Raw genomic sequence first — 27,684 nt, 5'->3', positions numbered from 1 at the left:
CACCTGGCTCTGCTGTGCTGAGCACATCCTCAGCAGCCTGGCAGGAAAAGGCTGCAGGGAAATGGGGCTGGATTTTCCAGCTTTTTCCTGAGCTCCTGGTGAGCTGTAGGTGAACTGCAGCATTGGAAAGTTCTGCAGATATTCAGATTTTATAGGCTGGGAAAGATCACTGGGATCAATCTGAGCAAGTTTGGGAGCTCCTCAAATTAATTCTCCTTCGAACATGTCTGTCAGCAAAGCAACTGCGCCGGAAAATCCAATCAATTACAACCTGGGGGTTGTTATTGCAGGTTAATTCCATGTCAAAAATTAGGCCTTTTGTCTTCTTTTTTTAATTTTTCCAGGCTCAGTTTTGTTATAACTTTGGGTGCAAAATTAAAGCATCCATTGGTGCTTTTAATTTCTGTGTTTCACCAAGGTCTAGGCTTACATTCACATCATCCTATGTATTTTTTTTATTCTTGAGATGTTCTGCTCTGGGCTGTTTTAATTCTTCTAACCACCTATACTTTTCTCTGAACTCACTCCAGTTTTCCAGCATAATTTTTCTGAACTAGGTATATAAAAAAAATATTTTATATAAATTTTTTATATTAAATACATTTAATAGCAATAACAACTTTCAGAGGGGTAGCAATAGAGCCTCCTTCCTTCTCCTGGCATTTGTTTTTAGGTGTCCCCATGGTCATTCAGTCTTTTCAGGTCTCAATGATGCTCTGGGTGTTTGTGGTCACTTGTCCAGTATTGGTTATTCCAAGAATGGAGTCATTGTGATGTTTTCCCACTTTTATTCAAGATTCTGACACCCTTTTCCTCCCCCCTTTGAAAAACTCTCAGTAAATTCACTACTATCAGGATATGTAAATCAGCTGTTATCTAAGCAAGGAGGCAGTTGGCTCTTTGAATTCCAGGAAAAATAAACTTTTCCTTTTGCAGACTCTCTTCATGGTCAGAAAAAAAATGTCCCTCTTCCTTTTGGTGCCCTTTGGAAATACTGGAATGTCTTCTCAAGGATGTTCAGATGTCCAGTGAAGTACCCAGGGCAGAATAGAGTTAAGATGTCTTAAAAATCAGAGTTTCTAACAGGAAGGGTAAGGGGAGTCATCTGAGAAACAGCTTCATTAAAATGCCCCCTGTGCCTGCACACTCAGATTTTTAGGGGCTTTTTTTCTTCTCTTCAAAAGCTTTTAAATATTTAAATCATCAAAATCCCAGGGAATGCTTCCCTGGCTTTAGGGTAGAGGTGGGTGACTGTCAGCTCACTGGAGTAAGGAGACAGTTTTGCAGTTGGATTTCCCAAGTTTTCACTGGAAAGTGGGCGACCCTCAGAAGATTTGTGCCAGGGATGTACCCAAAGCTAAGATTTTGACCTCCTAAAAAGATAAAGGTCCCTTCTGGGAGCTGGATTTCAGAGGGGATGGCTCAGGGTTCCTCCTGCCACGGTCAGAGGACACTTTAGCAGTGGTTGTCCCCTCACTGGGAAGCCGTGAGTCCCAGCCACCCTTCTGCCAGCCAAGAGTCTGCTCTGGATCTGACAGAAAAGGGATCAGTGGGAGAAGGGACCATTTCATAAACTGCATATAATGGGAGAAAGGTGAATAAGTCTGAAAGAAACAGAACATCCAGTTTTAAACATTTAATTACTAATAAGGAAGATAAATTCACACAGGTGATTTTCCAAGTGTTCAACAATTCCATGATGTATCCAGGACCAACAGCACAGAATTAGTGACTTCTGCCCAGCTGGGGTTTTTACACAGCTCACCAAACGATTGTGTATTGGAAGATACCTGTGGCTTTTCCAGAACGGGTTTTTTGGGAACACCTGCTGTGTTCCTGCTTCTAAAGCAGAGTGGAAGCTCTGATTTAATGGAATTTCTTGTGAACCTGTCACTGTTTAAAAATAATTGTGAAGGTCAAATGCGAGGGGAATTGAGGATGAGGTGGAATAGCAGATGGAGAACTGCAGGGATACAGGCAGCAGTCAGGGATCCAAACCCAAAGCAGCTGGAGTTGGGAGAAGAGGGTGCACAAAGCAGGTCACCAAGCTGAACAGAGTCACAGTTGTCACCATGAACCAAAGCATGAGGCTCTCGTAATCCATAATAGTAATCCCACAATAAATCCAGGAAAATGTTTTGCTGGAAAACAAAGGCATTATTTAGAAGTTGTGGATGTAGCAGCCAGTGCCAGGGGGTAAAACACGTGTCTGTCAAGTCATGCAGAATTTTCCCTGTCCTGTACTTTGTAAAACTGATACACAACTAGAGTGTTATTAAAGGACATGGAATGATTCACACAAACATGTCTTACTGGGTGGCAGAAAAAAGAGAGTTTTATTCGCTTGACTCCGGTATTTATAGATTCTCGACAATGACCAGGGATTGGATAATTAAGTTACCACTTTCCCAATCACACTGGTCATGTAAAACGTCCATCAAAAGAATTTTCTTAGAAGGAATGTATCCACATCTATGTTTATAGTTACTTTCCTGGGAAAGTGTCTAAAACTATGAAAAAAAAAATCAGAAGGCTTTTCAGGGTGACACTAGAGATCCGTATTCTTCCTTCAGACTGTTATGATTGATTACCTGAAGTTTTTATTAATCAGGGATCTCATAAAACAGAGTAATTTAGGTTGGAAAGAACCTCTGACCTCATCAGGTCCAACCCTTAATGCAGCACTTCCAAGCCCACCACTAAACCATGTCTTCACATCTATACAGTTTATCAACATCTCCAGGCATGGGCACTCCAAAGCTCCCTGGGCAGCCCCTGCCAAGGCCTGAGCTCCCTTGCCATGGAGAAATTCCTCCTGGTGTCCAAGCTGAGCCTCCCCTGGCACAGCTTGAGGCCGTTTCCCCTTGTCCTGTCCCTGTTCCCTGGCAGCAGAGCCCGACCCCCCCTGGCTGTCCCCTCCTGTCAGGGAGTTGTGCAGAGCCAGAAGGTTCCCCTGAGCCTCCTTTGCTCCAGGCTGAGCCCCTTTCCCAGCTCCCTCAGCCCCTCCTCATCTGATTTTTGCTCCAAATCTGTTTGATTACACCCCAAAAATGGGCCTGAATAGTACCTGTACTTCACTATGCCCTGCCTTTCCACAAACCCCTAAAAGACTCTGAGGGCACTCAGATAATTTCCCAGACTGAAACGTTCAGCCTCCTTTCCTATCTTTTAAAGGGAAGAGGCTTTGATTTATTGGAGCATAAAAACCAGTTGAATCCAACAAATTCCTCCTGCATAAATTAAGTGGAAAATGTCCCCTGTTAAAAAGAAACTGTGTGAAGCTCCTGCACAACGTGTCAGGTTCCATCACGGAGTAAACGCTCACGGCTGAGTTACGAACCTGTTAAAAAGGGAAAATGCCAGAGGAATTTCAACCAGGAGAGATGGTTAAAATCATCCAGGGATTTAATGCCATCCTGCTGAGAAGGCTTTTGCCAGCTCAAAGAATGAGGGACATGCACCAGTGACATCTAGTGAGCAGCAAGAGAATGTTTATGTCCTCTTTATGCTATCATTTAGCTTGGAAAAGGGATTTTTCCTCAAGTACCAAGGAAATGGCTTATGAAAGGCATCAGAAATGGGAATTATTCTTCCAGACACCTTTGTGAGGGTGGGGGTGAGCAGCCTCTTTGCCCTCAGTATTGTGAAACCAGCCCAAATTCATGATTCAGGATGAGCTGTTCTGCTTGTGCTGAGATACAGTTCATCCGTTACACACCCAGAGCAGAATGGATTCTCCCCAGAATTCCAAAATGAAAAACAGGGACAAGAAATGCTACGAAGATTTATCAGGAAATTAATCTGAGGGGAAGTCAATTGGAAGAAATTACTGCCCTTGCAGAAATGGTCTTTGAGGAGTGGAATTTCTGTCTCATGATCAGAGTAAGGAAATCAAAGCTATATTCAGAGTTTATACACAAAAATACTTACAGAAGTTTTTTGTTGTTCTTTATTTGAAATTTTCTGGAGGATTTTTTCCCCTTGTCTTTCTCCAGGAGAACCAATGTACATGTAAAGATATGGAATTTTGCTATGGCTCTCACCTTTTAGGACCCTCCATCCAAACACATTTCTTACTTTGGTCTTTGGAGCTGGGCAGCTTGTGAGACACTCAGTCCTCATGTCTGGAGTGATCCAAGGATTTTTGTTTTACTTGAGAAGTTAGAGCCTTGGACAATGTATTTTTTGTCCAGCCAGCCAAAGAATTTCCCTAAGGAGCTGAGCAAATCCTCTGAAAATTGCCTGATTTTAGGGTAACAGCAACCATAGAACCATTAAGGGTGGAAAAGACATCTGAGGTCATTAAATTCAACATTGCCCAGCACTGCCAAGGCCACCACAACCTCATGTCCCCAAGTGCCACATCCATGGGTTTTTTAACACTTCTAGGGATGGTGACGCCACCTCTGCCTTGGGCAAGACCAAGGTGATCTTTTGGGCAGAGTGGTCCTCAGGAATGTGTCCAGGAATGGTTGGTTGATTATTGGGATCAAAGCAGAGAAGGAAAAGCACAAAGCAAGGCCTTTGTGATGCCAGTGAGAACTTTGAGCCCCTGAAAATCAGGAGAAGCTCAGCTCAGCCCTTCATTTCAGTGTTTAAACTGTGTCCTGGTGTTAAGTACATTGGAATTGCCCCTGGCACCGGGATTACAGGGAATTGCCACCATTCCAAAACCCACAGAGACAATATAGGTGCTTCACTGGGCTATTAACCCGCTGTAATTAAAACTCTCTTCATGAACTTGGCCCTAATAGTGGGATGTTTTTGTCCCATTGAAGGTTCCTGGATGGCAAACTGCTGGATATCAACAAGGAGTTCCAGCCCTACCTGGGCCAGGGTGGGCGAATCCTGGAGATCCGCACACCAGACGTGGTGGCCAACGTAAAGAAGCAGGCGCAGGCCGTGGGCTACACAGAGGGAGCACTGCTAGCCCTGGCTGTCATCATCATCCTGTGCTGCATGCCAGCCATCCTCATCGTCATGGTCAGCTACCGGCAGTGAGTACCCTTCTTCTCCTCCCCTTCCATGTCGTAGTAGAGCTGCTGCATTTCACAGCAGAGCTGCTTCGATGATTATTCAACATCTTGATATTAATTTCTATTTATTATTTCCTATTTCTATAATATTTTGTATCTATTATCTGTATTATGTCAATTCATTTCTGGGTTTATTCCCCTACTCACCACAAGGGTTGCCCAATGTTTGGTGTGATGAACACGGGGGCTTCCTAACGTGGTGCAGGATTTTTGTGCCAAAAATGCAAAATTTTGTGCTCAAAATGCAGGTGTCAAACACAGAAGTGACAATTCAGAGCTGAATTCCATAAATAAAAAAAAACAAAAAAATGATTGAGGAAAAGGTGCTTTTTTCAAGCAATGAATCAAAAATCAAATTAGAGGATGGTTGTTTTTTTCTTAAATCCTAAACTATTTTTTCCTGAGCTTCTTAATTGCAAATGTTTCCTGCAGAGATGGTTTTCTGCCATTTTAGGGCAACATCTGAAATATTTTTTGATATTTCCTCTTGCCTCTTATACACTGAAAAGATTCCAGTAATTGGCTGATAAATTAATTCAAATCTACATCTGCAACAAGTTCCTCTCAACTAAAATTTTCAGGTCTACTCATATATAAAATCAGTGCATTTGGACTTAAAGGCTCCATACCTATTCATTTATTTATATATATATATATATATATATATATATATTCATAGATTTATTCTATAACTAAATGTTATATTCATAAATTTACCTATACATTATAGTCCGGTTCATAGATTTATAAATCAAATTATTCACTAATTTATTCTTTAACTAATGATTATATTCACATCCCCTTTTCTCTATTTTGGGTGAAGAGAAAAAACCTTTTAAAGAACTTCTTTTAAAGAAGTTTGGAAGAGCTAGACCAACTTGTGCAGCATTGAGATGGCAGGTCATTCCCAAACTGCTCTTCCTCTCTCAGAATTCTATGGAAAATCTGCTTCCATGAGCCAGTTCATCTTGGAATTGGTTGGTGGCTGTTATCTGAATTACAGATTGCTGAAAGAAATGAAACAGGCTCATTTTTCCTTGGCATCTGTTAGATTATCTGAACATCATCAATCTCTTTTAGGAGCTCTCAGGAATCTGTTTAAATTCATTTCATCCAAAAATCCCATTTTTCCCATCTAGAAATCTGACTTGGAGTGGGATTTATAGCAGCCCATTCTGAATAAATTGTGTTTTTATGGAGAGTGCCAAAGAAAATGAAAGGAATTTTAGAGTTAATTTAAAATCCTGAGCCTTATGGTTTGTTTTTGCATTCCAGCCTTTTTCACTCCTTTTCCAAAGGAATCTCAGTATTTTTCCTGAAATATTTCTTTAGTAATAAATCTAAAAATGACTCCTTTGAAATCTAGTATCCAGCACAAACTTGTAAGGTACTTATACATTATTTATTGTTTACTAATCACAAAAGAATGGCATCTTCTAAATAATAACAAAAAATAATGCTTCTTCATTACAAAAAGTATTTTATATACATTTTTGAAATATGGTAAAATGGGGAGTTATAAATAAAATAACAATTATATTATTTATATTGTTATATAAAAATAATTCATTATAAAGAAATACATCTAAAAATGTGCCTGCTTAAAAAAAAAACCAGGAAAAATATTCATGTTTTCATGTCTTGCTTTTATTCCCTGCTGTAATTCGTATTTCTGCTGACTACAGAATTGTTTCCAGGGGATCAAAAACAGCGGCCAAATGCTGTTCAGCTCTGGAAGTTCTGATCCTTTAAACAAGTCATTAATTCTGGAATTTGATGTGTGGAATAATTAAGTAGCCTGTAGTTTATTACTGCTGTTAGAGTCGCTGTTATGGGCAGTTGTTGGAAGTAGAATTTATTTAACCTTCCTTTTTATCTCTTTTTTTGCAACCAAACAGATTCAAAGAGTAAGTATTTATTTCCAGCTTTGTTTCTTCCAGCTTCCACAGGAATACTGACAAATTTTGTTAACAAAACTTATTAAATGTAAGGGGTTGGTTGTTTTTTAATTTCTGTACTCAACTTGCTCCTGAACTCCTGGTGTGAGGAGTTTAAAAGTGATTTATTTATATGGCTACTCAGTGTCAGTGGGGTTTAATACCCACATCACCCTGGTGGTGCTCCCCACATGAGTAGCTTTGTTTTCTAGACAGAGAACAGAAATTTATTCTGCAGTGATTTTACTCCATATTAAGAAAAAAAGAAAAAAATAATATTTTTCAGGAAAAACTATTAATTGAACAGGAATTTCCCAGCGTTTTTCCACTAAGAAAAATGAGTTGTGAGTGGTTAAGGGGGAGTGGCGTCAAACTGAAAGAAGTAGGTTTAGATGGGATATTGGGAAGGAATTGTTCCCTGGGAGGGTGGGCAGGCCCTGGCACAGGGTGCCCAGAGCAGCTGTGGCTGCCCCTGGATCCCTGGAAGTGCCCAAGGCCAGGCTGGACTCTGGGGCTTGGAGCAGCCTGGGATAGTGGAAGGTGTCCCTGCCCTTGGAAGGGCGTGGCACTGTATGGGCTTTTTAATGTCCTTTCCAACACAGATCATTCTGGAATCTGAGAAACTATGTGATTCCACCAAATCAGAACAACCAGGATCTGGAAAATCCAGGAAAAAATGATCATGTTACTACTTTGATGAAGACAAAATCTAGGGGTGTTTGTTAACCACAGAGCAAGAACATAGAAAACCTCACATTTTGTCCGTGTTTTGGGGTGTTCCTGATGAGTGTTTCTTCTTCTTCCCATGGCCTTCCAAAGGCGGCAGGCTGAGTGTGCCAAGACTGCGAGGATCCAGATGGCTCTTCCAGCAGGAAAACCAACGGGAGCCGTGGCAAACAACCTCTATGAGGAGCTTGGAGACAGCACCATGTGAGTATTCCTTGAGATCATCCTGAAAATCACTGCCCTGGGCAACCTGGGTTAGTGGGAGGAGTCCCTGCTCATGACAGAGGGTGGAATGAGATGGGTTTTAGGGTCCCTCCCAATCCAAACTATTCTAGGATTCCGGGATCCTATGAAATAGTTTCATGCAGTCTCTGTGCACAAGGTTTTCCTCATTCCTCAGCTGCTTGGGGTTCTCCAACATCCAGAAAAGAAACAGGCTGGGTCTGGAAGGTGGGAAAAAACCAATTTAATCTTCTTGTAATGCATGGGGGAACCTATAAGAGACTTTAAGTGGGAAAAAAGGTCTCACTAGATGGTTTTCCTAAGAACAAGGTCCTACAGCAGGTCACTGCTGCCAGGATTGGATTCCTTGACACATCCAGGCCATCATTCCACATTTTCCAAAGTTGTTGACTAAACACATCCAATAAAATCCATTCTTATCCATTGCACACATCTGAAATGATCATTCCCTGAAAATTGCCGCCCTAAAGTCCCCATTTCCTATAGTAAGAAGCGCTCAGTTTGTTGGGGCTTTTTTTTTGTTCTAAGTTTAAACCTGTTTAAATATTGAAATTAAAGGAACTGTCAAAGCACAGAAACCACTGGTAGCTCAATAAACGCATCTTTTACCTCTTACATGCTCATAAAATAATAATCTTGCAAGGCTGCCTTTCTTTTCATGCCTCTGTAAACCTGAAGTTGATGGACTCCAATAGCAATTTAACCCTCAGTAGGAAAATACTCCAGACAGTTATTATTTGTCTGATACTGGGGAGGTTGTTGATAAGCTTTGCCACACTTCCTCATCTCTATTTATATTTGAAAACCAAGGAGTGCTGAAGAGCCCAGCTTGAATAACATTTGGAGTAGGTAGGGAGTGAGTGGATGGTGGAAACAAGGATTGCTCTGTTTTCAGTTGTGATTTGTTTTGCCCGGAAAGTTGAAATTTTCCAGCCGCTGTGATGGAGTTTATAAAATGTTACAGGGCCATGACAGAGCTTTAACTCTTGGACAACTGGCTGCAGTCTCTGAATGCGGAATAATTCCAGGGCTTGAGCTTTTATGGGTAAATAGGGGGCTAAAAAATGCTGGGAGCAGGAATAGTTTCTCCTCAGAGCTGAATTTCTGCCTTTTGCCTTTGTCAAGTTATGCTTGGGCAGAAAAGGAAGTAAAACATGTGAAATAAAGTTTTTTTGAATAGGAGCACTTCTCTTTGTGAGTCACATCTGCACCCTTATGCAGGGAGGTGCCAGCTGGATAAAATTCACTTTTTTTGCACTAAACCAAATTTCTGCTGAAATTAATTATGTGATGCTAAACCCAGAAAAAGCCTTGTTGTGCTGTGTTTTATCTGCAAAGGTTTTTTGGGCTTTAGTACTGCCCCAAAGAGGTGCCAGTTCTCAGATCTGCAGTATTGACTTTGAGGCTTAGGTTTATGTTAATTTGGACAAAAAATAGTCTTCATTGCACCAAAAAAGGTGCTGTAGTTGGAATATTTTCTCTCAGATGTCTTTGCATACAACCAAGACTTATCCGTCATGCTGAGGAACTGATTAAACACAGAAATCCTTCAAAGATAAATCAAAATCCATAGGATTTGCAAGGAAATAACAGGCTTCAGTAAATAAAATTACAAATTAACTTTTTCTTCCCCATTAAATATTTTACTGCAGGTATACCTTAGGAAATTCTTACTTGGGAAAAATCTTTTATTGACATTTTTCATGAGTTTTAGTATATTTTTCCCTGTTTTAGTTGTCCTAAGTCTGTCACCTTTCATTTGCAGTGTCTTGTTTGCTTTCTTTGGTGTTTGTAGCAAATGAAATGGAACAAAGCTCTTTAGTTTTAAATCTGCCTTGTCTCACCATTTTCATTTTTCCCTGTCTTTGGATCCTTAGGCATCAGTAAGTAAGCTTATTTCATTGTCTTAGTATTTGTAGCTGGTAGAAATTAGTTAATTTTCCTTCCAGAAATTCCCATCCAGCCTTGCAAGGTGAAGTTCATATTTTATTTGTCCATTGAGCAGGAAAGACATTTACTGGGAAGTTCCAATACTTCTGTGCTTCTTTATCCCTCTTCTTCGAAGTAGAGAGGGGAAGGGTGATTGCTGAACTTGAAAAGCATTATTTCTAAATCCAAAGGGTCAAAAAAATCCAAACCAACACTGAACATGAACAGAGGATTGCTGGGAGTTCATGGATTTATGGCTGGGTTGAAACCTTCCTTGGCTGTCAATTCCAATCCCATGCAAGGCCTGTAGAGTCTTTGAGTTCACAGAAACTGAACTCTCTGGCCCTCAGTGATCGAAACAGCTCCACACAAACAGAAAAACATGGTGGGGTCACCTCAGCTCTCAGAGGCCTCATGTAGAGTGAGGAAGAGGCTGAGGAGCTTTTGAAATAATCTGCTCCAGTGGCAGAAAGGTGGTGGCACCTTCTGCTGGAGGGTCTCCTTCAAGTTCAGTCACTGCTTCTCTCACCCCTCAGTAGATGAAGTGCTTGGCTGACCTCAAATTTGGCTTGTTCAGAAATCAGAGTTCCTTTATAGCTCAGGGGCCCAGCACAGGAGGGACCTGGAGCTGCTGGAGAGAGGCCAGGGGAGGCACCAGGATGATCAGAGGGATGGAGCAGCTCTGCTGGGAGGAAAGGCTGGCACAGCTGGGATTGTTCAGCCTGGAGAGGAGAAGCTTTGGGGTGACCAAATTGTGGCCTTCCAGGACCATAAGGAGCTGACAAGAAATAGAGAAGCAGTTCCAAGGGATGGAGTGCCAGGACACAGGGAATGGCTTCCCAGTGCCAGGGGGCAGGGTCAGATGGGATATTGGGCAGGAATTGTTCCCTGGGAGGGTGGGCAGGCCCTGGCACAGGGTGCCCAGAGCAGCTCTGGCTGCCCCTGGATCCCTGGAAGTGCCCAAGGCCAGGTTGGACTTTGGGGCTTGGAGCAGCCTGGGATAGTGGAAGGTGTCCCTGCCCATGGCAGGGGGTTGGATCTAGGTCACCTTTAAGGTCCTTTCCAATCCAAACCATTCTGGGATTCTCTAATTAGTGTGAAGTTAATTATTTTTATTCATTCTTCCCAGATGAAGCCTTAGGCACACCCAGCTCTGGCAAACTGCAGTGCTTGGGGAGAGTATATTCAATTTGTGGAATTTGCTGGTTTTGTTTTTTTTTTTTGCAAATGGGAGAATGATCCCTGGGTTCTGTGTGGGAATTCCAGTCCTCCTACCTCCCTGGAATATTGGGAAGATGGTGTTTCCCTGCCTGGGTGATCCCCTGATCAAAAGAGAAAACACAAGAAACAAAGGGTTTTGTAGTTAAATACAACCCTCAGGGGATTTTTACATTGTAAATAACTTGGAGGAAGACAAAGATTTCTTAATTAACTCCTTCTAGGTATTTAAATTTCCCTTCCAATTTTATTATGGAATATATAACCACTAGAGATTAATTTCTCATTAATCCAAATTGATTTAGTTGTGTTTTCTGAGATGTGAAACAATACCACCAAAACCCATGTAATGGTGTGACCAAGATGCCTAAAATTTAATTTTCCAGCATTCACAGAATCATGGAAAACTCCAATTTTTTTCCTCCCATTCTGTTACCAAAATTCAAATTTTGGTAGAGACAAGGCTTAGAAATTTTAACTCAAAACTTGTGTGAAAATACTGGACATCTCTAAGTCACTAAAACCAGTCTTAAATGGTATTTTAATTTGTGCAGGTAGATAAGATTGCTACTCATGCTGTACTTTATCTCTGCCTGAAACAGAATTAAATTTCTCTTTTATTTGAGAAAAAATAAATCTCGTAGAATTTTGAGAAAAAATAAATCCCACTTCAGCCTGCAGTGAGCATTATTTAAAATACGCCTCTAAAGGCACTTTTCTAGCAGGCAGTTTGGGGGTGTTCATTTTTAAATTCTGTTTCTTTTCAAATCTGCTCAGAAGGTTGTGGTATGAAAAATATTTGAGGGAGGAAGTTAATGAGGCACTGGGAGGTGACAGATGCAGTTCAGAAAGTGGCGAGACCTCCCACTTTTGGTGTAGAAATTGGATGTTACCCAACCACAGGGGCTTTTCATTGGGTTCAACATGATGAACATGAAATTCATACGCACAAGAGATTAAATTCATTCACATATTGATACTTCCGTGATGTTTCATGTTTCTAGGTGGATAGGCCACAATATTAACTGATAATTTTGAAATCTAAGAGGTTTTTTTTAATGAGAAGTGAATTAATTTTGGAACTCACCAAGTAGCTACGCAGCTTCAAATTAAAACAAGCAGCAACTTGTTTTAATTTTTTTTCCTTCCCCCTTAAAGAAGATGCAAAAGTAAATGTCTTGCCAGCAGTAGATGTGCTCTTGCTGTTGGGTTGTAGTTTGCTAAAAGTGATTTAATGGCTCTGATTCATGTCATAAGTTCTTTTTTTCTCTCTCTCATAAGTACCTATGTCCATGCATGTTTCCTCACATGTGATTATCTTCTTTTCTTTCAAGTCTTTTTCTTCTCTACCATTTCCAACAAAGCAGGGGAAAAAAGTCAGTCTTAGAAGAAGGAGACCGACAGAGAGTTATAAGCAGCTTTGCTTCCCGTGCTATAGAGGCTCACAAGCAATCCAATATCAATGGATCCCTGAACAATAACCTCCCCAAATCCTCGAGTAACATCACTTTTTTGTCCGATGAGAACCCGCTCACAACCCGAAACCCGTTGTACGTGGAAGGTCTCCCTCAAAGCCCCGCTGCCGCTGGGTTCCTACGGAAAAGGAATGATACTTTAGATACTCTTTCTCCTTCAAGACTGGCCTGGAGAGAGGCCACTTTTGGGGGCAGCCATCGGGCATGGACAGTGCCCACTCACCTGACCAGGAGGCATATGTCAGGGTCCCTGGGTAGGCCGGTTATCATGGACCCCATCCAGTGGCAGCAGCAGAGACTCACAGCCAAGGAGGAAGGAGCTGAAAACCCTGATAGCAGTGACGATGTCAGCAGTCCACTCTTCCAAAAGATCAGTGGCCCCAAGCTGACTGTGAAGGAGAAGGCAAGGCAGTTTGAGGCGCTGCAGGAAATGAAGCAAGTCAGATCTCCCGAGGTGAAATCCGCACGGTCGCCCACGCACAGCACCGGTGTCCAGGAGGGAGAGAATGCTCCAGAGCAGTCTCCCAAAAGTGTGGTGGCTTCTCCCCACCTTCGCTCCTCCCCTCTGTCCTCTCCAACACCTTGTGCTGAAGGAGTTGAAGCGGAGGCTGCCATGGTCCCCTCTGTAATCGTCACTCACCACGACGACCCTCAAGAACATTCTCCTCCACCAACTCGCAAACCAACTCCTCCGTCTTCTAGGATAAAGAAACCACTTTGCCAAAGTTTTCTAGCTCCTCAGACCAAAGAAAATGTAGAAAGCATTCCAGATCCGCCTAAAATTCCCCCACCCCCACCTCCACAGCTGCCACCTCCACTGCCACCACCACCTCCATCCCCTCCTCTGTTGCCACCACATCCTCTGCCTCCACCTGCAGTTTCTCTTCCTTCTTCTTCTTCTTCTTCCTCTCCATCTCCTCTTAGCATGCAGCTCCTGTCCCCTGCCAAGCATTCCAAATCCCCTGCCAAACAGCCAGCTGTCCCCACGCCAGCTGCAGTGCCAGAGCTTCCTCCGCGCAGGGAGCTCAAAGGAATTCTTAAAAACATTCAGAATTTGGCTGCCATTGAGAAGTCGGTGGCCAACATGTACAGCCAAATAGACAAGAACCACCTGCTGCCCAAGCACGTCCCCAAGCTGAAACCAGCCCCGACCCCGGAGCTCCCAGCTCCAGAAGCCGCAGCTGAGCACAACCAGCAGAACGGGAACTTGAGCTGCGTTGTGGAGGAGCTGGAGAAACGCTTCCCCTCCCAATCGACAGCTCTGTAATGCTCACGGGTGGATGTTCCCTGCTTTTTTTGAGTGGGGGGACTCTAATGCAGCACACAGTTTCTTCCTCAGACTCTCCAGAAGTCCCGACTTTCCCCCTTTTCTCTGCTGTACACAACTTACCCACTCCCGATCCCAAATGGAGAGACATTGTCCTTCCTGTTCACTCAGAAATTTGTGATGTAGAATATAATTCTCCAAGTCTTTTTCTCAGAACTACATCTTTCTGGTTCTTAGTCTGTTTCCTGGAAGTTCTTGGGGGAAACTGTCCATTTTTACTCAAGGATGTGGCATAGATGGTGGCTGGCTCAATACTTCTTTAAGCAGCCTTCACCGTAGGTAACATCAGTCAGATTTTTCTGCAGCTGTGATTGGAATCTCTTGCTTTGCCCATAAAACACCCCACCTGGAAGGAATCTTCTGCCACATATTGAGCATCAAAGCAAGGAAGGCCTGGGAGTAGCAGGCTCAGCTTCGGTGAGCCAGGTTATTGGACGGGCCTTGAGAAACCTGGGATGGTGGCCCTGCCCATGGGATGAGCTTTAAGGTCCCTTCCAACCCAGGCATTCCATAATTCCATACTGCATCTCCCTGCTCCATGGGCTCTGCTCTGCTGACGTTTTCTGGCAGCTCAGTTCCTGTCTCCAGTCAGAAGAAGGGTTTGCTCTAGTTTTCTCAGCAAACGTGGCTGTGTCCCCACTCTTGTTCTCCATCTTCTGCCTTCCATTGCATTTTCTTTTTTATATTGTAACTGCATGTGAAAAGTTTCTATTTTGTAAATTCCTTTCATGTACAAAGCATTTGTTGCTTGTTTTTTATGATTTTCCATGTGCATGTTGTTGCTCTCTTTCTTTAATTTTCATGCTGGTCTGTCACAAGCTGAAACATCTCAATTAAATTGTAATAAAGTCACTCTGATTAGTGTCACCAGGTGAAGGGTTTCCAAGTACTTGTAAAAATCCACATAATGTGGATTTACTTACCATCTTTTATGCTCGCAGTCATCTAAATCAGATCTTTACATTTACATAAATATGTAAATTACAAATGTATATATAAAGTAAATTAGCTTGTCTTTTGAAAAAATGGTAAGTAAAAGCAGTTTAGGCATTTCAATGTTTGGTTCAACTTGCAAGTTTCTTTTCAGTCCTTTGCCAAAATCTAAAAAGTTTAATATGACAATTTTGAAAAACCATATTGGGAAAGGCAGATATTACCTAATGAAGCGAAACTAAAATTCCAGTTCAGTATCAAGGCTGTAATTCAGAGCAAAAAAGTAATTAATTCTTTATCAGACTGTTTATCAGACTCATCATTTCCATGGTGCTTGGCTTTTTCTCTTTTCTCTTTGTTTTTGTTTGTTTGTTGGGTTTTTTTAAGTCTGCAGTTAGGACATGTGTGGATGCTTCAGTCAAAAACTGCTCAAGGTAGTTTCTCTTTCTTTCTCCTAGTGCAAACTCCATGAACTCCATCCCACAAGTTCTGATGACCATTAGAATTTTCCTTTATTTAAAACCCTTGTTGGGATAGGTTGTAGAATCAAGGTAGTTGTAGGAGTAGCTAAATGTGTGAGGGGAGGGATTATCCTGTTGTCCTATTTTTGCTGTAACAGAACCTGTGTCATTTCTGAGATGTGCACATTTTTGATGCTCAGTTCTCCAAAGATGGCACAACTGCAATGTTTTAATAATATTTCCAAAGCTCAGCACCTGTTAGGTGGAGAATTTTTAGGATTGAAGAGCCAGAGAGGTAATATGACTTAAATGTACCCCTCTGTGTTCCACCCATGCTCCTGATGAGGGGACAGTGGGAAGAGAGCTGAGATGGGCATGAAAAATTATTGGGCTGCTCATGTTCAGAGTGGGTCAGCCCCAAAGACAGAAATTTAAATTTTAGTACCCAAGTCCCATGTTAGAGCTTGTAAATGGCTGCTGTTGTGCAGATCTTTACATCCCCAGTCAAATATGACACAAATAGGACCTTATTTTGTGGTATGTAAGGTCACATAGCAAAAATTGAGGTGTTTAGTCGTTCACAGCATAAACTCCAGTGGTTCAGTTTGGCTACAATTAATTGGGATATTCCTTAAGCAGAAAGAGTGGACATCACAGAGAAGTTCCACTTTAAATATTTAATTTCATCATTTCAGAACAGTCTGGGAGGGGGTCATGGCAATCAACTCTTCACTGATGAGGAACATTTACTTTGTCATTCTGGAAATCTTTATCAACTTGAAAACTTTACAAAACTGGATGAATTTTGTCTGGATATAATGCAACATTTTTTCTCCTTCTGGCTTTTTGAAATAGGTTTTGTTTAAAAAATTGCTCTATTAGACTGGGAAAGAAGCTGTACCAGGGAAATTCTGTTCCATTGAGATATCTGGGTGCTGCAGGGGAAAATGCTTAAAAGAAAAAGAGAAGAGATTTAGATGGGAAGGAATTGTTCCCTGGGAGGGTGGGCAGGCCCTGGCACAGGGTGCCCAGAGAAGCTGTGGCTGCTCCTGGATCCCTGGTAATGTCCAAGGCCAATTTGGAAGGGGCTTGGAGCAGCCTGGGATAGTGGAAAGTGGGTGGAGGTGGAAGAGGATGAGCATAAAGGTCCTTTCCAACCCAACCCATTCCACAATTCTGTGGTACTGCAGTTCTGCAGCACTACAGAGGATTAGATCCAGTGTAGGAGTTGGTGGCAAGTAGAACATCTGTAATAATTTATATTTTTATATGATTTACCCCTCCCAGGTTGTCTGACTTGGTCAGTTGGGGTCCTCCTGTGACCCTGTATTTATCTCTCATGCTTTCATCATCATCTTGATGAGGCCAAGTCCTGAGCAGGAGCAGAGATGGCATCAGTGGAGAGCTCTTTCGTGCAAAGCTGGAATTGAACCATGGCGTTATCATTACTCATCCTCCTTCCCAATTTGTTCTCAGTTCCAGCTCTGAACTGGAGGAAAAGTCTTCATTTTAGGAGCCAGGGCAAACTGATAAGTAGTTGCTCCCTCTGAGGAGTACACGTAGTACTTGGGATTTGTGATGATTCTGCTTTTGTTATGAAAACAGATTTAAGTTATGGAGAGCAAACGCCTGTTGGGGTGCAAGGAATTGGAGAAATGCTGCTTTAGGCAAATCCCAGTTCCTCTAACCTTTCAGCAGTAAAAGGTTGGCACATCTTGTCCATGTGAGTTCATTCTGGCTTTGTCTCTCCCCTTAAGTCCCAGCTCCGTGTTCTGGCTGTCCAGTTACCCCACATCCTCACAGGCTCCATGGCCTTGCTTCCCATTTCACACAGAAGATTCCCAGACTGCAGTGAAGTCCGGCTGAGAACATTTCCCAGAAGCAATCCATCCCTCTGTGGACAGCTTTAATTCCTTCCTGGAAACAAATGATGTTGTCCTGACCTTTGTCTTTGTGCCAGAATAGATCCTTGTGCTGTAGTGAGTGAATGGGTATTTTATGTCTTTTGGGGACTTTTTGTTCCTTCTAATCATGGCCACACAAAACTATTCAAGAAGTATCAGCAAAACTCATCACACTGCTATTTTTATGAAAGTTGAATTCCAAATTTAATTGGAATTACTCATATTGTGCCTTTAATCTGCAATATAGTGCAATTAAGACTAATAGACTTCCTCCTCCTCAGACCTCCTTTATAGGAAGATTGTTGTAGGCAATATGGAAAGTAAATCCAGCATTCCTCAAGTGGGCTTTGAAAAGTCACAGATCATCTTTGGATGATAAATCTTCATTTCAGCTGGCCATGAGGTTTATATTATATAGGCGACAGCATTAATTCAATGCTGATAATCAATTCCATGTGCTGAATATTAATAGGAAGATTTAGAGATGGAGATATTAAAGAATTAAAAGGATTTCTCTGATCTTTATTATTTATTTAGTGTAATTAAAGACTTCCCCATGACTGCTAGGTTAAGCCTAACATAATTTTGAGCATTTACCCTTTCCTTCTTAAAAACCATAAGAAAAATAATCCAGACTCATCCTTAAGAAAAATTCCAAGGTCTAAATTTTTGTTCTCTAGTTTTGACTAAACCATTTCAATTTTCGGCCACAAAATGTGGAAATAGAAACCTTGACAGACATAAATACATTGGTCATGCCCAGGAATGGCTCTAAGAAAATTAATTAAACCAACAATAAATTCCCCATAAGATCAGAAGAGCAAAGCCTGTGGCAAAATAACTGCAGATAGCAAAAAAAAAAAAAAAAAGGCATCTACCTCCCCTCCCAATAAGCAAATGTTAGGAAAGGTGTAATTGGAATGATAATGTTGGTACAAGAAATTAGTAATGCAAGCTCCAGGGCAATTTCTGATGGATACAGAAAGTCCAGGAGTAGGAAAGGTTGTTCCACTGCTTGAGCAGACGTGTGAGGGAACGGGGTCCCTCTGTGGATGGTGGGGAGGGGATGGGGCAGGGCCTCTCCCAATCCCCCTTTCCCTGTGCTGAGTCTCTCTGGATGCTCTGGCTCTCTGGCTCTTGGGGATTTCTCCTCATCCATTCACAATCTAAAGCAAGAAAAGATCCCAAAGCTTCTCCAGCCTTTCCCATGCAACAATCCCTGTGTCCAGAGCAAGCACAAAGAAAAACATATTTGGTATTAGAGATATGTATTTCTTTCCATGCTAATTATATTTCTAATTACATACTCTTTCACCCCTCTCCAGCAAGAATGGCAATGGGCATCTTTGTGCAGGCTCACAGCATTATACTAATTTATTTCTTTTCTTTTTCTGACTTCCAGGCGAGGATATGCACAGCAGGAGGTAAGGCCAATGCCCAATTACCTTTAAAATATTGATGATACGAATGTGCTTTTCCTTCTGCCCTGATCTTGTGAGACCCCATGTGGAATTCTGTGCACAGTTCTGGTTCTCCCAGAATAAGAAGGGAATGGAATTGTTGGAGTAGGTCCAGAGGAGACTATGAAGTTTCTGAGGGGACTGGAGCAGCTTCCCTCTGGAGCCAGGCTGGGAGAGCTGGGGCTGCTCAGCCTGGAGAAGGGAAGGGTGTGTGGAGACCTCACAGCTCCTTCCAGGGCCTGAAGGGATACAGGGAGGCTGGAGAGGGACCCTGCATAGGGAACTGGGGTGACAGGACACAGGGAATGGGTTCAGACTGACACAGGGGGAATTTAGGTAGGATATTTAAAAGGAATTGTTCACTGTGAGGGTGGTGGGGTCCTGGCACAGGGTGCCCAGAGGAGCTGTGGCTGCCCCTGGACCCCTGGAAGTGTCCAAGGCCAGGCTGGATGGGTCTTGGATCACCCTGGGATAGTGGACAGTGTCCCTGTCATAGCAGGGAGTAAGATGAGCTGAGTTTTAAGGTCCCTCACAACCCAAACCATTCTGGGATTGTGTGTTGTGGAACTTAGGAGTACTGAGTGCTTTAGAGACCAGAGATTGAAAGTGATTCAGTAAGTTTATGAGCCATAGATCCCCTGGGTGCTGAGATCCATTGTGGCAGGAGTGTGACCTCCAGGCTGGGAGATTGCTGTTTAACCAGCTGCCAGAAGCAGCTTCCCAGGGAATTCTCTCCACGCCCGCTGTGTTTTCCAGTGTCACACCCAATCACCTGCCAGGCAGGGATGGGGCTCCACGGACCTTCCCTGCTGCTCCTGAAGTATCATTATCTCCAGAAATGAATAAGGGAGAAGAGTTTCCTTCAGTACAATCTCAATAATTGGAAAGTTCTCCAAAATACTTTTCTATCATAAAGGTTGATATTTGCTGGTTTTGGTTTTTTTCCTCTCTGCACAGCTGGTTTGTGTCTCCCAATTTAAATACAGGATTTAGTTCTCTTGTCCTCTGGTAGAAGTTCTTGAGTTAAATATGTCAGATACTCACCACAAAAAATGGGAAGCTGATTTTATATTTAGGCAAAAGAAATGGTGGACTGTGAAGGGATTTTACTGTCAGGTACTCAGTGTTCTCACAGGGTATGGAAGTGTCCAGCTGCCTGCCATAAAAAAGTTCCAAAGGACCTATGGTTTCAGCATTTAGTACTAATCTTAGACACCAATCACCTGCACTTTAATTGTTGCTGCCTAATTAACCACTTTCTCATTTCCTTTTGTAGCAGCAGCAATTGCTGAGACCTTCTCTTCTCAGACCAGAGGTACCACCATTTTTAATTTCTTAATTGTTCTATAAGTTTTGAAATGGATTTTACATCATTTTCTAATAAGAACTTGCCTCTCTCAGGTAATTTCCCCCCCTGGTTCTTAGATAAAAAGCAAAGTTCCGGTATTGTAAGCCCAGTTATGTTACTTTAATTAAGTACCTTAAATTTACTGCATCTTGGTACTTCCAAGGCCAGGTTGGATGGGGCTTGGAGCAACCTGGGCTAGGTGGGACTGGATGGGCTTTATGATCTCTTCCAAACCACTCTGGGATCTGTGATTTTCCCCATGATTGTCTTTCAGTGGCTTCCACCGGCTTCATCCCACAGTTTCAGATTTCCAGACACAATGGTTCTATTGCTCTCCAACTGCTATCTGATTTTCCCATGTGTAAGTCAGCTGCTGATGGATTACTGCAGCTGGAGCTGAGCTGAGCAGTTGGTGTTGGAAGCTTTAGCACCTTGCTGTGCAGTGCAACTGCAAATCTTTCTATTTCCAATCTTTTAGGCCCAAAATTTTTTTCCAGAATAAGCAATAAGAGCAAAGATGTGAGATGTAGGTATTTTTGTGCTACAGGATGGGGATCATTTCTGCAGTCAGAAGAAGTAATTACATCATAAAGAATAATAAAATCAGTAATTACATTTGGGCCTTTTTCACACTGTTTGCATTCAATCAGTGTTTCTCTTTTCCAGGAGTTGAGTATGGAGTCTGGAATTGATCCAGGGCAGGAATACTATGGCCAGGATTACTACAGTTATGAGCACGGGTATAGTTCCATTTTTCTTCTTTATTTCTGAAAGTGCTGCTTTTCCAAGCTGGTGATGTTTATTATTCCAGCACTTAATCGTGGGACTTCCCTTCACCTCAGGATTACTTTAATCTTTGTGTCCACAAAGGCGTGAACCAACAACAAAACTCTTTTCAGAGGTTAAGGGGGGGTGTGTGATAATTCCCTGCTTCTTCAGGAATGTCATTATTCCACTTACAGAGTGCACAATCCCGTTCCTCATGCTGGGTTTATATCCTTTGTGTGTGTATTTGTGCTTCCTGGGAGATTAATTTCTATCACCTCCTCCCCTCATGAGTTCAGGGATTAATCCTTTCTTCTCCCCGTTTCCAGCCAGCTGTTGGACTTCTAAATTCCCCTCAAAAAACACTATTCTGCCATGTGGCTTTCTAAATTTCCCTCAGAAAACACCATCCTGCCTGGTGCCCTTTTGAATTTCCCTCAGGAAACCCCATCCTACCTTGTTCTGATAAAGCCCATTGGACTGCAGGCTCTTCAGGAATTACTGCTGGCATTCTCCAGAACTGATCCCAGAGAAGCTACTCTTTCATTCTATGATTATCAAGAAAGATCCCCCCAAAAAATTCAGGTGGATTGAAGGAAGGCTGATGTACTTAGAGAGCCCTTGACTGATCCAACAGACCTCAAAATTCAGGTTACCCTAAGGGGCTTGTGGCTGTTGGAGCAGAAGGATGTCTGGGATTTGGGTGCCACTAAGGGAAAAAAAAGGAGCGAGAAGAACAAGGAAAGCCATTCCCATCCCTCTGGATGCGAGCATGTGCACTGCTGGCTGTGTGATGAGAGGTGTGAGCACGTCTAGGCCCATCCTGAGGAGCTGTGGTGTCTCTGGCAGGTACGAGCTGCCGCAGTACGGGAGCCGCCGGCGCCTGCTGTCCCCGTCGGGCATGTACGACGAGTATGGCGAGGTCGTGGTGGAGAGTGATGGTGGCTACTACTACAGTCCCCACGGGCCAGCAGCAGAGGAGGTAAGAAACAAACTCTGGAGGGATCATTCTGTCCCTTTAACAGCTTGAAGGGCCACCAAACCTCATCAGTTGTGCACTGGAACTGATTAGAACTGGGATTTTTATAGATCAGTGTTAAGCATTTTGGCCCTTCTGGTGACCCGTAAAGTTTGTCAGCATTAAATTCCTTTTGTTTTCTAGGCACAAAAAAGAATTGCCAAGTTTCTGTTAGTATCCATATCTGTTTTTAGTTCAAAGAAAAATCCACTTAGGTAATTTAATTTTTTATCATTACCAAATAAGGAAACCTTCCAGTATTTGTAGGGGCCTACAAGAGAGCTGGAGGACTCTTTAGCAGGAACTGAGGTGACAGGACAAGAAGAATGGCTAAAGACTGAAAAAGAGAAACTTTAGGTTGGATATTGGGAAGGAATTGTTCCCTGGGAGGGTGGGCAGGCCCTGGCACAGGGTGCCCAGAGAAGCTGTGGCTGCCCCTGGATCCCTGGAAGTGTCCAAGGCCAGGTTGGACTTGGGGCTTGGAGCAGCCTGGGACAGTGGAAGGTGTCCCTGCCCATGGCAGGGGGTGGGACTGGATGGGCTCTAAGGTTCTTTCCAATTAAAACCACATGACTGTACAAGTCTATTAGTACTATTCTTCCTATAAATGATGGATTTCAAAGCAGTACCTGAACTCATTTGTCCTAAAGTTGACAATGAAATCTAAAAAAAATTTAAAATGTCAGTGGCAATAAGAAGACAGTCAATGTAAATGTTTCTTTTGAGAAAGAAATGTCCAATTTTCATAAATGCCCAATCTTAATCCATTATTAAATGAGAAGACAGAACATTTCATTGTTTTCTCCATTTCAGAGTCAGGTAGTTGTGCATTTCCAGCCTATTTTAGAACTTTCTACATTTCTAAAATTCAAAAACGTTTCCCATAACTTTGGTAAGAAAACTGTTCTAAGACAGGTAAGTTCATTTTGATGCCGGGAAATAAATGTTGCATCTTTTCTTAACCTATTTTAAGGTACAGGTTTTCACAATAACTCTCTTTCAAGTGGTAATCAATTAATTTTCATAATTTGCAGGGCATGAGTCCAGTCAGAGGCCCTCCCAGCAGAGGGCCTCAAATGGAAGGGAGACCTGTAGGTGTTGGGATGGATCTCAGCCAGGGTCCTGGAAGAGGATTTAGGAGCAGCCAGGGAAAAAGGAGGATAAAGGCAGTGATGAATTTAAGTCGTGTGGCAGTCAGTGCCCACAAACCCGTAGGAAGAGCTGAGTCTGCCCGTTCCCGGTGGAAGAAAGCAAAGATATTCCCAATGATCCTGCAGAAAGTAAAAGGCAGGAAAGATTCCAGCTATGCCAAGCTGCTGTCAGCTCGCCAAGCAGACGGGGACAAACCCATGATGATCAGGGGAAGCTACTTCCAGAAATCCACAGATGACAGGCCCTCCATGAGAAAACTAAACCACGTGTTGAAGCGCATCAGCGTCTCCAGGAAACTACAGGAGGGCCTTGACAAGGCACGTGGAGAGGAAGGGTCTGAAAGGGATGAAGCCAAGTCGGGAGTTTCAATCAGTATCACGGCAGAGAGTGAGCAGGAGGACAGTGACTATGAGAAGAGGAGGAAGAAGAGGAGGAGGCGCACCTCGGATGAGTCCTCTGAGAAGAGCAGCAGCTCCGGCTCTGAGTCAGAAGACAAAGACTACTTGAAAATAACCCTGGATCAGGATGAGGCCACAGAAAGCACCGTGGACTCAGATGAGGAAACTGGGGATTTGGAGGATTCTGATGAGGACTCTGAATCCAGCTCCAGCAGTGAGTCAGAGGAGGACTCATCGGAAGAGGATGATGATGAGGAAGACTCTGAGAGCGATGAGGACGGCAGCCTGTCCAAGAGCTCATCCACACGGAGCTCCTACAGCAGGTCAGGGACCAGTGAGTCCAGCAGCAGGAGAAGCACAGAAATGTCCAGTGTAAAAAGCAGGGCAGGCAGCTCCCGTGGCAAACGCTCCAGCCAGAAATCTGTGAGCTCCACTGCCTCAGGTAGTGACAGGGATACGAGCTACAAGAAAACCTCAGGATCCAGCTACAAGAGCAAAACCTCCTCTGCCAGTGTGGAAATAGAGGACACCATAGAAGAGGTGTCAGAAGAAGAGGAAGAGGCAGAGGAGACAGCAGATAACTCAAACAAGGCAGTTTCTAAAACTGCCGATGCAAAAGCTGCTGGAAAGGGCAAGGGAGGACACTCAGCTGCTCCTGGTGAGGACAGCGAGGAGGAAAGTGAGGAAGAGGTTGATCCAGAGGACAGTGACAGAGACACTACCAGTAAGAATGAATCTTCTTGCCTAGACAGTGCAACTTCCAAAGGTACCACAGGGACAAAAAGCTCAGGTAGTGCCGTGTCTGGGAAAACTGCCACATCCCCTGAGACTGAGACTCAGAGCTCTGACACCAACAGGAAAGGAATGAAAACAAGGAAAAAGGTGTCCCAGGAAAGCAGCCAGGCCAAGTCAGATGAGCCCTTGGGTACTGGAATTACGGAGCCAGAGGCCACGGGTGATTCCACCTCCTTTTAAAGAGGAGTGACAGTAGGTGGTGGTTTGCAGTGAGGAGTGGCTTTGTTTGCTGTGCCTTCTGTGTGGTCTTTCCTAAGCAATACTGATGAGCTGGAGACAGCCAAAAGGAAAGGGCAAAGCGTAATGATCCAGCTTTTCACTGTCCTTGGGAGAGAACTGTGGAAAACCAAGCTAATTCCAGCCCTGTGGATACATATATTTATATACATACACATATATATATATATACACACACACTGTAGATGTACTCAGATATAGAAAGTTTAGTTTTCATGGAGCAGTGAAACTTGGGATTTAGGGAAGAATGGGAATGATGAGGGGGAGGATGTAAAGATTTAAAAATCATCCATGTTTTCATTTTATACATTAATATTGTATTAATACATTTGCTAATCTTCAGGTAAGTTCTCTGCTGTCAAGGTCAGCTCTGTTTGCAGGGAGGACAAGTGGAGCTGCAACAAAACAACATTCCCAAAATTGCAGGGGATAACTGGGAGAGCTGGGATTGGGCTGTTTCTGGATCACAGATTCAGGTTGCAGACACCAATGATGCACAAGCCAAAAATGCTGAGGCAGGAGTGAGCTGGGTCAGGAAAGGAAATGGTTTACATTTCCCAACCTCTGACTTTCCTGTCTATCACAGTACAGTGGCTTTATTTTATTTTATTTTATTTTATTTTATTTTATTTTATTTTATTTTATTTTATTTTATTTTATTTTATTTTATTTTATTTTATTTTATTCTATTCTATTCTATTTTATTCTATTTTATTCTATTTTATTCTATTTTATTCTATTTTATTCTAACATCTCTTTGAACTCAATCCATGGTCACTTAGCTGCCCCGTTGTGCCCCCACACAGCACAACGTCGTAGCTGCACACAATGTTTTAATGTAAATCCCACTTAAACTAAACAGGAATAGATCCACTGGAATATATTCATGTAAAGAACATTGCCTGTCTTTGCCAGGAACAATAAAATAGTCATCTTAGTAATTTTTACCAAGTGTAACTTCTCAAAAGCTGAAGACTAATCACCTATTTGTACCTTGTATGATTTTCTCTCTCTAAAAACTGGCTTTTCTCACATTCCTGTGTGTGTTTTGCAGTGGCTGTTAAATGTGATGGCATCTTAGTGTTTGCATTATTCATTCAAGAAGGGTAATAGCTCTTTTCAGTGTGCTGCAAGGAGGCATTTATTTTTAAAAGATCAATTATAAATTATAATAACTAGTGGGGGTTGTGTGCTCACCATAGAGGAATCACTGCTGCTACAAAGTCACAGCAGTGTGGAAATTGTTTGCATTAATTTTTTTAAAAAATATATAAGTTATATAAACCTAAAGCCTGCTTTCTCCAGCATCTTCCTGAGCATTTCCACTGATCCCACCTGTCTGGAACAGTCACAAAGCCTTACATGAAGCTGTTCTCTTTTGTAACCAGACAGTTTTGCCAGCACTGTGCCTGAGATTTTCCCTGGTGTATGTCCCGGGATTTTCTCTGCTGGATGTGTGATGCACACAAAGCAAAGCTGCCCAGTGTACAGAATTCACAATGCAAGGGAAAAAAAACTTCCAAGGCCTTCCTAGAATTTACACTTCGGAATCTTTTCTTGAAGGTATCTCTCACACAGTAGCTTCCTTCTCAGGGCCCTCCAGTTTCTGCACACATCCCAAGGGGAAAGATGCAAAATTCATAAGAATTGATGAGAGCTATTAATCAATGAACAGAAAGGGCAGGGAAATGACAAAACAGTGCTGGGTTGCCCTGACATTTCTTTTTGTTGTCCAACAGTGGGCCAAAAAGAAGAGGATCAAGTTGGTAGTGGACCCGGAGTACGAGACCAGCTCCACGGGCGAGGAGAGCGCTCCTGACCCCAGCCAGAGGAACCGGCTGAGCAACCCTGGCTTCCAGGCCAACGGCAACAGCAACATCTACGTCGCCCAGAACGGCTCCGTGGTCCGCACCCGCCGCGGCTGCCTCGGCAATAACTTAAAAGTCGCGTCCCCGGTGAGGCTGGGGAAGCAGTTCAAGAAACTGGACAAGCTGGCGGTGACACACGAGGAGAGCGTCCCACTGAACACGTTGTCCAAGGGACCATCCCCGAGTGACAAAATGAACTCCAGGCCGTGCAGTGTGTCCTTTTCCTCTACTATAGGGGGCAAAAATGCAGTGACAAAGGCCGGGGCGGCCAAACTGAAAAGCACAGATGAGCAGGAATCAGTTGTTGACCACGAGGAAGTCAAGGAGCCCTTGGAGTCGCACAGTGAACACACACAGTCCGATGAGGAGGAGCTCTGGATGGGCCCTTGGAACAACCTCCACATACCAATGACAAAACTGTGATTTTAGTTGATTTTTTTATTTTCATTTTTACTTCGGTTTATAATAAACTGCGCTTTTTATTGTCACCCAGGGGCAGATGTACGGAGTTTGTATGGTGCACATCCGTTGTCCACGACAAACGGCACGCTTTAAAATTCCCAGACAAAATTTGCACTCGCATTTGGACCGACCCATTCCCCAACCCAGTTCTGACAGGCTCCCATTTCACTAAACACTACTTGGTTTCAATTAATGAGTTCTTTTTGGATCTGGAGTTCTTGTTTAATAAACAGTAAACTACTAATAAATGCACAGTTCCCTTTGGTTTAACCCTCCAGACGGTTCTATACCTGCCTGGGTTTGTTTTTCTGTATGATACTTGTGGCTCTACTGTCTAGTTTTGGGAATTGTCTATTTATGTTCAAGATTTATATCCGGAGCTCTGCCTTCTGACCTCAGAGTAATAAATTAAAAATAAACCCATCCAAGTCAATGGAGCAAATCCTCGGCTGCTGCTGGAATTTGAGTTCCAATTCCAAAGTCAGGGCAATTTATGCAAACAACGCCCAGCTGGCAAAGTTATGGAATCAAAGTTCCTGCGCTTACAGCACTGCCACTTAGGAAAGTGCAAGAGAAGCTGAAATAAGATAAAAATTGCAAAGAGGAAGGGAATGTGTAGCAATTAATCTTCTTCAGAGCTACCTGGCTGTGGTTTGTTCATTTTCTTTTGTAAATTAGCTCGTTCCAGTTTTCTTCTCTGGTCAATTTTTCATCTTTTCATCTCTTCTCACATCAGTTCTGTTTCCTTCTTTCCATGGTCTTTAGCTCCAGCTTTTATGCTCTATCACTAATTGTCATCCTATGGCTGTGTTCCTCTGGAATAAAGCAGGATGATCCATGAGCGTGTGATAGCGGGAGGCACTAAAGAGGGATTAATGGGAAGAGGATGGATCCATTCCCAAGCCCAGCTGGCTGGTGGGTTAAGTGGTGCCATCACCATTCCACTTTGGTAACTTCGAACACAAACGTGCTGAAAAGACAAATGGATCCCA

General features: G+C 42.9%; 1 protein-coding gene across 9 annotated transcripts in view; it reads left to right on the top strand.

Moving 5' to 3' along the window:
- Positions 1-27,134, top strand: part of PCDH15 (protocadherin related 15) — a 532,955-nt gene extending 505,821 nt beyond the window's left edge. For 3 of the 9 annotated variants that reach the window (XM_086900039.1, XM_086900042.1, XM_086900040.1), the window contains 8 exons: positions 4,779-4,997; positions 7,793-7,903; positions 18,592-18,613; positions 19,926-19,964; positions 20,664-20,737; positions 21,612-21,744; positions 22,815-24,096; positions 26,102-26,940. In XM_086900039.1, the coding sequence (XP_086756165.1) occupies positions 4,779-4,997; positions 7,793-7,903; positions 18,592-18,613; positions 19,926-19,964; positions 20,664-20,737; positions 21,612-21,744; positions 22,815-24,096; positions 26,102-26,181 (1,960 nt within the window). In that variant the 3' untranslated portion in view covers positions 26,182-26,940. Of the gene's footprint in view, positions 1-4,778; positions 4,998-7,792; positions 7,904-18,591; positions 18,614-19,925; positions 19,965-20,663; positions 20,738-21,611; positions 21,745-22,814; positions 24,318-26,101 lie in introns of all 9 variants that reach the window. The other 6 variants (XM_086900046.1, XM_086900044.1, XM_086900045.1 and 3 more) reach the window with 3 other exon arrangements.
- The last annotated feature ends 550 nt before the right edge of the window (positions 27,135-27,684 follow it).

Source organism: Cyanistes caeruleus, chromosome 8 (genome assembly GCF_971803275.1).
Source record: "Cyanistes caeruleus chromosome 8, bCyaCae1.hap1.1, whole genome shotgun sequence".
Classification (NCBI taxonomy): domain Eukaryota; kingdom Metazoa; phylum Chordata; class Aves; order Passeriformes; family Paridae; genus Cyanistes; species Cyanistes caeruleus.
This window is presented reverse-complemented; position numbering and strand designations above follow the sequence as displayed.